Source organism: Hemiscyllium ocellatum, chromosome 8 (assembly GCF_020745735.1).
Source record: "Hemiscyllium ocellatum isolate sHemOce1 chromosome 8, sHemOce1.pat.X.cur, whole genome shotgun sequence".
NCBI lineage: Eukaryota > Metazoa > Chordata > Chondrichthyes > Orectolobiformes > Hemiscylliidae > Hemiscyllium > Hemiscyllium ocellatum.
Genome location: NC_083408.1, coordinates 73,056,225 through 73,068,110, shown reverse-complemented (window position 1 = coordinate 73,068,110; position 11,886 = coordinate 73,056,225). Strand labels below are relative to the sequence as shown.

At 41.0% G+C, this 11,886-nt stretch overlaps 1 protein-coding gene across 2 annotated transcripts in view; it reads left to right on the top strand.

Annotated features, from left to right (window-relative positions):
- The first annotated feature begins 3,119 nt into the window (after window positions 1–3,119).
- LOC132818312 (uncharacterized) overlaps window positions 3,120–11,886 on the top strand; it is a 58,638-nt gene continuing 49,871 nt past the window's right edge. Inside the window, exons 1-3 of one of the 2 annotated variants that reach the window (XM_060829193.1) lie at window positions 3,120–3,391; window positions 8,051–8,354; window positions 8,439–9,388. In XM_060829193.1, coding sequence (XP_060685176.1) covers window positions 8,303–8,354; window positions 8,439–9,388 — 1,002 coding nt within the window. In that variant the 5' untranslated portion in view covers window positions 3,120–3,391; window positions 8,051–8,302. The other variant, XM_060829192.1, reaches the window with a different exon arrangement.

Genomic DNA, 11,886 nt, shown 5'->3' with positions numbered 1-11,886 from the left:
TCGCTAGAATAAATTGGCTGGGGGAATGGCAGGTTTTGGAGGATAAGTCTTCAGTATTATTGCCAGGTTGTTGTTTGGGCCCGCAACCTTTACACTACGTAGTGCCTTTAGCTGTTTATTGATATCACAGGGACTGAAGCAAATTTGGTGAAGATTGGTATCTATGATATAAACCCATTGACATCAATGACAAGTTGGTCATGCACATGCCACAACTTCAGATGTATAGAGGACACACACCTCCGTATACTACACTTATTACGTCAAACAAAGTAGCCAGTGTCTCTTGTGATACAATTCTGCAGTTAGTCACTGGTGGTGCCTTGTAGGCCTAAGACATGAAAATAAACTCTAAGACCTCAGTCTCAATGGTAATGCATATTACATACTGCTTATGATGTGTAAAATCATGTGTAAAATCATTTTCCCTTGATGCTTTTACATCACCCTTAGTTGTCATCAGCTGCATAACCTGTGCACGTAAGACATAGGCTGTTTGCCTGAACAGTTTTGAAGTGTAAATACACAAATATATCTAAACTAGGGTTAATGAAGTCACAAGAAGTGCAAAGAGAATCATACTTTTGTAGTTATTTACATAACTACATAGTCTGGATTTTTAACTTTCACCTTTTTAACAATCAAATAGATACTTGTGGAAAAATAAATCAAAATACAGGTATAAGTAATGTAATCCATTACAACACACTAGTGGGAAGCATCACACATTCACCTATAGTCGTCTTTTCCTTCCGAGATGTTGACTAACCTGTTGTGTAGGTCCTACGTTTAAGGTTCCGGCCTGACTGATTTTGCAGTTGGTAATATGAAGACACACAAGAGTCAAATTGCCCAATAGATCAGCTAGTGTTCACAAAGCTACGCCCTCCTCAGATGAGCAACAATCTCAGGGTGGGGCAGCCACTGAACTTGTGTGCACTTTGATGCAACAAGTATCATTATGCAAAGTTGGAAATATGTAGCATTTCAGGCCGTACCCGTGAAACGTTAAACACACACTGTGCAGATTCGCGTTTTGACCTTGCACTTGTGACTCAATACGCACCCTCTTCAAAATCAGCAAATCAAAACTCTGCAACATCTGGAAATCAGAAACAGAAAATGGTGGAAACACTAGGAAAGGGGGTCAGCGAGCTGAAGGGATAACTGACTCTCTCTCTCTCTCTCTCTGACACTGCTTGCAGCTCAATGCTCAGGGAACAAGCAGCTTCAATGCCGCGGTTCGCCGACAGGGAGAGGTGGGGACACCGCCACTGATCCTGACGGGCAAAACAGAACCTGAAGTGCACGGCAAGAGGGAGGAGTTCCTAATGTCTGAATCTGGTTATTAGCAATGTTAGCGTCAGTCTGAGCCTGGTTACCAAGGCTCTGACCTACAGTCGGAGCCTGGTTACTGGGGCTCTGAGCTACAGTCTGGCCCTGGTTACTGGGGCTCTGAGCTACAGTTGGAGCCTGGTTACCTGGGTTCTGAGCTACAGTCGGAGCCTGGTTACTGGGGCTCTGAGCTACAGTCGGAGCCCGGTTACTTGGGCTCTGAGCAACAGTCTGAGGGTGGTTACCTGAGTTCTGAGCTACAGTCGGAGCCTGGTTACTGGGGCTCTGAGCTACAATGTGACCCTGGTTACTAGGGCTCTGGGCTACAGTCTGAGCCAGATTACCTGGGTTCGGAGCTATAGTCTGACCCTGGTTACTGGGGCTCTGGGCTAAAGTCTGACCCTGGTTACTGGAGCTATGAGCTACAGTCTGAGCCTGGTTACTGGGGCAGTCATTGTCAATCTGAGCCTGGTTACCTGGGTTCGGAGCTACAGTCTGACCCTGGTTACTGCGGCAGTCATCGTCAGTCTGACCCTTGTTACTGGGTCTATGAGCTACAGTCTGACCCTGGTTACTGAGGGTATGAGCTACACTCTGAGCCTAGTTACCGGGGCAGTCATCGTCAGTCTTAGCCTGGTTACCTGGATTCGGAGCTACAGTCGGACCCTGGTTACCTGGGCTCTGAGCTACAGTCTGAGCCTGGTTACTGGGGCTCTGAGCTACAGTCTGAGCCTGGTTACTGGGGCTCTGAGCTACAGTCTGAGCCCAGTTGCTGGGGCACTGAGCTACAATCTGTGCCTGGTTATCTGGGTTCTGAGCTACAGTCTGACCCTAGTTACTGGGGTTCTGAGCTACAGTCGGACCCTGGTTACCTGGGTTCTGAGCTACAGTCGGAGCCTAGTTACTGGGGCTCTGATCTACAATGTGACCGTCGTTACTAGGGCTCTGAGCTACAATGTGACCCTGGTTACTAGGGCTCTGAGCTACAGTCTGAGCCAGATTACCTGGGTTCTGAGCTACAGTCTGACCCTGTTTACTGGGGCAGTCAGCATCACTCTGATCCTGGTTACTGGGGCTCTAGGCTACAGTCTGACCCTGGTTACTGGGGCAGTCAGCGTTAGTTTGACCCTCATTACTGGGGCTATGAGGTACATTCTGAGCCTAGTTACTGGGGCAGTCATTGTCAATCTGAGCCTGGTTACCTGGGTTCGGAGCTACAGTCTGACCCTGGTTACTGGGGCAGTCAGCATCAGTCTGGCCCTGGTTACTGGGGCTATGAGCTACACTCTGACCCTGGTTACTGAGGCTATGAGCTACACTCTGAGCCTAGTTACTGGGGCAGTCATCGTCAGTCTGAGCCTGGTTAGTGGGGCTATGAGCCACAGTCTGACCCTGGTTACTGGGGCAATCAGCGTCAGTTGGAGCCTGGTTACTGGGGCTCTGAGCTATAGTCTGACCCTGGTTACTAGGGCAGTCAGCATCAGTCTGAGCCTGGTTACTGGGGCTCTGAGCTACAGTCGGAGCCTGGTTACTGGGGCTCTGAGCTACAGCCTGACCCTGGTTACTGGGGCAGTCAGCGTCAGTCTGAGCCTGGTTACTGGGCAGTCAGCATCAGTCGGAGCCTGGTTACTGGGGCTCTGAGCTACAGTCTGACCCTGGTTACTAGGGCAGTCAGCATCAGTCTGAGCCTGGTTGCTGGGGCTCTGAGCTACAGTCGGAGCCTCGTTACTGGGCTCTGAGCTACAGTCTGACCCTCGTTACTGAGGCAGTCAGCGTCAGTCTAAGTCTGGTTACTGGGGCTCTGAGCTACAGTCGGAGCCTGGTTACTGGGGCTGTCAGGAGCGGTAGCCGCCAGGTCACAGGTACCAAGCAGCTGGATTGCAGCTTTCGGATTGCATTCTGTTGGTCTCTGGGTTTTGTAGCTCTTTCCACCTCCGCCGTTGAATGCCTTTCCGAGCTGAATGATCCACCGACTCCGCCCGTTCTCGGACGGCAGTTCCTGGGCTGGACTCTGATGAAATCGGGGACTCTGGTTGGATTGGACCTCTCTCTTGAGGTGTGTATTAACATTCTTGCTGGAGTTAAAAGAGCAGTTTGGAAAAGTGTTATAACTGGACGTGACATCGGCAAAGTCTCTCACTGATTTATATTAGGCAAACCCCCAGGTAAATATTTCCGAAGCGTGATTTCGTTTTATGTTTAAAACAACCATTTCCGCTTCAAGCGAGTGAGAATTTGCAGATGTGTTTTATTTGAGAGATTACTGGCTGAATCGTGTGTGAAATGGTGCTCGTTATAAATGTAACTTTAACATAAATAGGAATAAACTGAAAGCTTACAGCGTTTTTAAAGAAGAGAGATTTGTCTTTGGGGAATTGTTATTCGAGGCTGTTGTTACTCTGTCATCATTTCCATTCCTGTCGGTTATGAATATGTTTTTCTTTATTCTTTTTGTAAAAATAATCCGACGACAGCCCATTGTGCAATTGCATTGATAACCGTTGTCACTTCCGGGTGTGAAGTAATTTTAATATTGTGCACGTTTTGTCTGATAAATCCATTTTTCATTTTGATTTGCACCGCTCTTAATAACAAACCCAATCTCAAGGTCTGAGTTTTAAATTAGAGTCAATGAATTAAATCTGTCACCATTACAGCAATGTTACTAGTAAATATACGATATTAAACTGTGTGTAAACATAGTGCTGGAAGCTAAAATAAACTGCATTATCAACTGAAAGGTTTTTCATGGTTTAAAATGAGGCGGATTGGAACTGTGGAAATTGTGTTATTCAAATTATAAATTGAGAGACTAATGAAAAATTACTCAGCGAAAAAAAACTTTGCAAACTTACCCAGCTACTATATACCTGGGTTTTTTTGTTACATTTTGAAGTGCACAAATTGAGGGCTATTTGGTTCTTGGTGAGGAACCAGAAAATGGTGCACGTTGTTTTATGTATCTGACATGTACATGCAGATACGAGATCATCAATAATGGCACAAGCTGGAAATCAGTTGACTTTTGTCAGAGGGGAGATTGTGGCGTTGAGATTTAAAAATCTGGGATTTCTGTGAATCTTAGCTGAACTGAAAATGAGGAATTTGAGAATTATCTGAGAGAGTTTGACCCAATTTACCCGCCGAGGGGTCTATAAAGAACTTTTTGTTCTTGTTCTCATTACTGTACTCAGTCAGCTCAACATTCCAAAAATAAGAATTTTCACTAATACAATAGAAAACCGTGTTAATCAGTATTTGTGACCAGATTTAGCTGCTACAGAACCAACTTCAACCAGAAAGCATAATTTCTAAAGTTACATGACAAATGATTCTTACTGAAAATGTGTTGCTGGTTAAAGCACAGCAGGTCAGGCAGCATCCAAGGAACAGGAAATTCAACGTTTCGGGCCAGAGCCCTTCATCAGGAATGAGGAGAAGGTGCCAGGCAGGCTAAGATAAAAGGTAGGGAGGAGGGACTTGGGGGAGGGGGCGATGGAGATGTGATAGGTGGAAGGAGGTCAAGGTGAGGGTGATAGGCCGGAGGGGGTGGGGGCGGAGAGGTCAGGAAGAGAATTGCAGGTTAGGAGGGCAGTGCTGAGTTCAAGGGAATTGATTGAGACAAGGTGGGGGGAGGGGAAATGAGGAAACTGGAGAAATCTGAGTTCATCCCTTGTGGTTGGAGGGTTCCCAGGCGGAAGATGAGGCGCTCTTCCTCCAACCGTCGTGTTGTTATGTTCTGGCGATGGAGGAGTCCAAGGACCTGCATGTCTTCGGTGGAGTGGGAGGGAGAGTTAAAGTGTTGAGCCACGGGGTGGTTGGGTTGGTTGGTCCGGGCGTCCCAGAGGTGTTCCCTGAAGCGTTCTGCAAGTAGGCGGCCCGTCTCCCCAATATAGAGGAGGCCACATCGGATTCTTACTGTCTTATATCTGGATAGAATGCAACAATTGCCAATAATAAGACGATTCATTCTTTACTGTGTAACTAAACACTTATGCATTATTCCCATGTCAATGCATTAAATTTCAATGCATTGTCAGTTGGAAACTTTCTTAAACATGCTTAATTTCTAAATTGGAAATAGGGTTTATGCTTAAAGCTAAGATATTATTTGGAAATACTTCCAACAGTAAAAATTTCTTTTAATGTAAAACAATCCTAACTTGAGGAAGGATGCAACAAAATATGTTTCAGGAAGAAAAGAAGTCAATGAAAACAAAAAGTTGGGTTTACTAAAGAAAACATGAAATAACATTTACTTGAAAGAAAAATTCTAAGGTGAATGTTTTAGACATGTCTAACTGAAGCTTCTGTACATTTGACACTTTACCATTGTACAGTGGCTCAGTGGTTAGCAGCGCTGCCTCATAGTACCAGGGATCTGGGTAGCCTTGAGTGACTGTCCATGTGATGTTTGAACATTCTTCTCATATCTGCGTGGGTTTCCTTCAGATACTCCGGTTTCCTCCAAAGATGTGCAGGTTAAGTGGATCGGCCATGCTAAATTGCCTTGTAGCATCTAGGGATATACAGGTTAGTTGAGTTAACAGTGGTTTTTTTAAAAAAAACTCATGCAGGGTTACAGGGATCGAATGGGTCTGGGTGGATGCCCTTTGAAGATTGGTGCAGACCTGATGGGCCAAATGGCCTCTTTCTGCACTGCAGGAATTCTATGATTTACAGAACATTTAGTAAATGAAGTTTAAAAACTAGAAATATTTTTCTTTTATGGGAGTGATAGTTATGTTAGTTTGTATAATTTTCTGATTTCTGCAGTTTGGAAATTTGTTTCTTTAATCTTGTCAGTTAAGTTATTTGTGAATTTGTCCTGTGATGTGCATTAGGTATTTTTAGCATCACTGCTTTTTTTTAAAAAAAATAAATTGGCTCAAACCTGGAATGAAGTGAAACATGCTAGTTGATGTTTCAGTACTTTACACAGTGAGTAATAATATATAGACTGGGAGGTGGCGTTTAATCAATTTATGTTAGAGTTAGAGTTTAACAAATTTTGGGATGAGCCAGATGAGCTGCGGTACCTTCCAACCATTTATTTTTTCACAGGCTATGGTCATTATTTAATCATATGGAAATATCACTTCATTTTCACTTTTTTAGGAAACTTTCTATTAATGTTCACATTCATGCGGCTAAGCACCGCCTTGCTTCTTAATGTTTATAGTACATTTTTAGTCTTGAATAGATCATTGTCCTCTTGTCCTATAACCGATTGCACACAAGATAATATGAATCCTCATTAATTACAATGTACATACCAATTGAAAATACCAATCCTCATAAATTATAGTGCAGCTGCCAATTGCAAATCTGTTCATTCACTGCTTTAGAATTTGGTAATCAATGTATTCTTTATTGAATTCATGAATCGTCTGGTTGTTCAGGTGGCAATGGATGGTGTGTCACTTGAAACCTTCCATCTGTAACATAGTTTGAATCAGATTAACACTTTTATCTGTGACAAATTTTAGTAAAGCAAAATTGCATGTTTGCCACCTAGAAAAGATTCTGCTGTCAACTCTATTTCACTAAGATCTGGTTACTGTAAAGATTAATTCGCCAGTCAAAATTGTTCCTGTCATGCATTAAGGTTCCCAGAACTCAAGGCAATATGAGGCCAATGTTGAGGTGGTTGTTTTGGTCAACCCAAGATACTATGGAGGCATAGATAAGCTACTATTCAAGTAGCCAGTTTAAAAATGTATACATGAATTTTGGGATTTCCTGTCATGTCTAATAGACTAGACAAAATGTAGCTTTAATTTTCACCCACATGCAAATGGTTTTTCGATATTTACATCTGTTTCTTCCAAAATCAAAAATAATTAAGTTGTTTTTCAAATAACATATCAGTTTAACCCAGTGGTAGTACACTTTCTTCAAATCTAATGATCATGAATTTGAGCCTTGTTTCATATGCAGTGCAAAGGGAATGCTGCATTTTCAGAGGTTCTGTCTTTCAGATGAGAAGTTCAATTGAGATCTTGTTTTACGATACCACTGGATGTAAGGGATTTCATGATATTATTATTATTAAAGTATAGGGTCATCCAGTATCTGAATTAACATTCCTTCTTCAGCCAATGCCACCAAAAGTAAATTATCTATTAATTTACTCAGCTGCTTTCCTACTATCAATGTAAGGAAGAAGAAAGTGGAAACTAACTCCTTCGTTCTAACATAGCAGGTCAGAATGCATTTTGACCTGAAATACTTTGTGTTAAATCATTGACTTTTACACTAGTAGTGGATTTATTACAAATAATCTCTGTACCCGAAGACCAAGTTTGTATTCTTATTTTGTTGCGCAGTGCTCGCTACTGAAAATGTGTTCAGCCACTGAAAATGATTTTTGGTTTTACCACTTTTTAATTCATCATCGGTAACATAAACAGTGAAGGAGGCGAAGTCCTGTTAGTAAAATACAAAGTCTTCATACAAATCCAATTTCTTTCAACCTTTACGTTTCTTAGAACATTGATGTTTGAAATTGGTATTTTATTACCCTTTCCTCCTCGTCCTTGAAAGATGAGGAGAGATGCCTTCTTGAACGGCTGTAAGACGTGTCAAATAAGCCAGAATTTATGTTGGTCTGGGTAGAATAGCTTTTTGTATGTTTGCATAGTACTATGTCTAATCTAAAAAATATGCAAAGAATGCTTAACGGTTTTTCATTTTTTTTTCATTTTTTTTTCAGGCTGAAGGAGATAATGGGCACAAGTGTTGAAGGTCATCTGAAAGCAACGCTAGTCTTTCTGGGAAAACAGCTTCATCTATAAAACCATGAACTGCAAAAAGATAGCAAGTATATGTTTACACTTTCACAAGCATAGTGTGCAAATTAATAGATCTTAGTATGCAGACTGCAACACAGTACAGTAAACAAAAACTGGCTGGTGTTTCTTTTTCAAACTGAGACACACATACAAGCTAGAAACAGAAGACATTAATGAAAGTAAATTTTCATTATCAATACCCAACCAGTCCTGTTGGAGCTACAGGTATTCTGAATTTCTTTTGTATGAGAATTACTTACTAGTACAGTCATTAACTATGTGCTGTTAACATGATAACTGTTGTTATAGATTGTCAAGAAAGATCAGCAGCTCTACATTTGCAACAGGATGAAGAAAGTGACAATACAAACAACTTTCTCCAGAACATGGTGGAATGCTTCATGGAACTAAATGGCAATATGGAAATCTCTGTTCCTTTTGATGATTGTGGATTAGGTGTCAGTAATTCTTCTCTGAGCCAAAATTGTATAGAGGAACAGGATCTTCGCAAAGTTCGTGAAAACCAAAGAGACACCACAACTATACTGGGCACTGAAAAGGCTATCAGTTCAGAAGCGTTAGATCCTAATGATTCAACTAATGACAGCATAATAGGCTGTATGGAGGATCCTGTTAGCAACATGAAACATATCTTAAATGGAGCTGATTTAATGGGGATGAGAAAGGATACATTGCTTAATGCCTCAACAAGTAAAACATTGTGCTCATCTAAAGATGAAGAAAACAGTGAATTATGGAGTGACTTTGCAGGTTACTGTAAAACATCTGTTGTACAGCAGCAATTTTTTGGTACTTTTCATGAATTGTCTTTGAGGGAAAAAGATGATTCTGCTGAGAAGAGTTTTCAGCATTCCAAAATTCCTAATGGTTACTTCACAAATCATCATTTTCCAACCCATCACCACAATCCTACAAATGACAAATGTGATAATGAATTGAAAACCTCTGTCTCCACTATTAATGCTTGTGCTCCAATGTGCCGGATGTTAAAATTAAACTCTTCTGTGAATACTGAGGAAGATTTACTTGGATGCAGCAATCCAGAACAACCTGCAGTTTTTGTTGATAACAATTTTGCAGATTCTGCAGTAAATAGGACACTTGGAAGTGACACAATTCAGACTATTAATGATAAGGAAACTGAATGTTCAGGCCTTGGCTCAACTGAAGCATTGTGCCCTGTGAATCCTCCACTTTCAGAAAACCAGGCGATCCTGTCTGCAAGTTCAGCTCTGAAGGTTAGTAGCCCAAGCTCCTTAGTAAGTAAATGCTTTGTTTAGTGGTAGAGAAATTAAGTGAAGAAATGTCTCAATTTTAACTGTTCATTTAATTTATTGACTCTTATATTGTCTGACTCAAAATCTTTCAACCAGTGCTGATATCACTCACAGTTGCTGTTTTTAGTAAAGTTCAAAGAAAAATGTTTTTCACACAATTTTAAAAGTGGTTTTGCAAGAGATGCTGATGGTGACATTCCTGCCTGAGATTTGCTGAACAAAACAATAGAGTTGCAGGGCTGTAATCTCTAGTTTATCTGGAAAAAGCAAGTTAATTTACAAATTTGTATCTCTTTTAAATGATTATTTTCACAGTTAAGATCTTGTTTTGCTGATGAATTGATTGTAATGTTGTCAAAAGATATGCAGTACCATGGGAGAATAAGTAGATTATTTCGTTATCTATATGGCTTTTTTGAGATAACAACTGAATTTAGCACTTTGAGCCCAGCATCTAACCATGACATAACTTGCACATTGAAAGAAGTGTTGAAATGAGTAGTAGAGAATTGCATCAGAAATGTTGAGTAATTCAGCAGGTCAGGCTGCATCTTCTGAGGATGCAAATTGACAATTCGGACTGAATCCTTTTACAAAAACATGAAAATAGCTAAGGGGAAAGTAAGAAAACTTGGAAAATTAACAGAGTGGATTTGCACGAATGGGAGTATGGTAAAAGCTGAAATCTGGAGTATACCAAAAAATGTAAATCACCAGTGTAATGTTGAGAAGTTGGAGAGGATTCCCGTGTGGAGGCCAACCATGATCTCTCCTCTCCTCTCCTCTCCTCTACTCTCCTCCTCTTCTTTCTCCCATGTGGGGTTCCTACTGTTTCTAATTTATATATAAACCAGGACAAGATATGAGCTCAAAAGTTTTGAACAAGCTGTTTAAGGAGGGTTAAGGATAGAGGATTGACCAAGAAAGCTTTGTCATCTTTTGAAGTATTACAATGCTGTGATTAAGGATTTTTGCAACAGACTGGCAATATTTGAGATTTATTTGGGATTAAAAGCAGTTTGGGGTCAAGTTTAGCACCAACGTTGCAACCAGTCTGATTTAACCTGTGACATCGTCAGGGACAGGGATACATAAGGATATAAGAGTCCAAGTCAGGTGACTTCTCCTGACAAAGGAGCATTGCTCCAAACGTTTGCAATTTCTAATAAACCTGTTGGGGTTTTAACCTGGTGTCATGTAACTTCTGACCTTTTGCCAAATATGCTCAAGTCTGCTTCATGGACTTGAAGAAACCAAGCTGTACCATCTGGTTCATCTTAAGAGATTGGTTTATTCTCAATCACACACCAGCTTTGGAAATTGCAGCACCTGACACCATTTTTCTGCAACTCAACCTCTTTCCCAAGTATGAAAGCGATTAGAAGGGCCAATATTTTCCTAGTTGTACCGAATGCCCCAAGCTTGGATTAGTCATCACATTGGAATTTTTCTCAGTGAAGATTTATTTGGGCCCACAATGTTCCATGGGATTTGCCATGGCATAAGCCATGTGACAAGAGAATTGAGTTGTGATATCCTCTAATTATACTTAGACGTTGTTTGCCAACTTTACTGTTTTCGATGTAGTGTAGAATCTTCTCTAGTTGGATAGTTATTAATTGAAACAAAAGCAGAGTATTGTTGATTCTGTAGATTTTTAAAACTTCATTCACAGAGAGCGGATGTCACTGGCTAGGCCAGCATTTGTTGCCCATTACTACACACTCCGAGGGAAGTTAAGAATCACCCATGTTGCTGCGGGTCTGCAGTCATATGTAGGCTAGGCTGGGAAAATTTGGTTACCATCTCTGAAGGACATTAATGAACCAGATGGGGTTTTTCCTGACAGTCAATACTGGTTTTGTGGTTGTCATTAGATTCTTAATTCCAGATACGTTTTTGTTTAAATTCCATTATCTGCCATTTCAAACCTGGATCCCCAGAACATGACCTGGGTGTCTGGATTAATGGTCCAGTGTTTAATACCTCTCAGCCATCAGAATTAAAAACCAGAAAATGCTGGAAAAACTCAGCAGGTACTGCAGATTCTGCAGAGAGAGAGAGAGAGATGCAGAGTTAATATTTTGTTTCCAATATGATGACACTGGCAATTCTTAAAAAGAGTTAAACTGGACTCAACTTTAACTCTGTCCACAGATATTGCCAGGTCTGAGTTTCTTCAGTATTTAGTTTTTATTGTAGCTATAAATTTGTTCAAATCTCACTTATTCCAGCGATGGAATTAAAGATGTCACTGAAAATCAAGTTACATAAATAATGTTGACCTTCTTCTGCACTGGGCAAACTATCATTCTTCCAGAGACAGTTCCTGATAATTATACAGAAGGAAATGCTTCTGATGCGGTTAACAGCAGTGCCTATACAAATAAAAAAAACTGTTAAGTCTTCTAATCTCCATAAATTGTCGGGTCAGAGTAACTTCTCCCTTGTAAATCTGT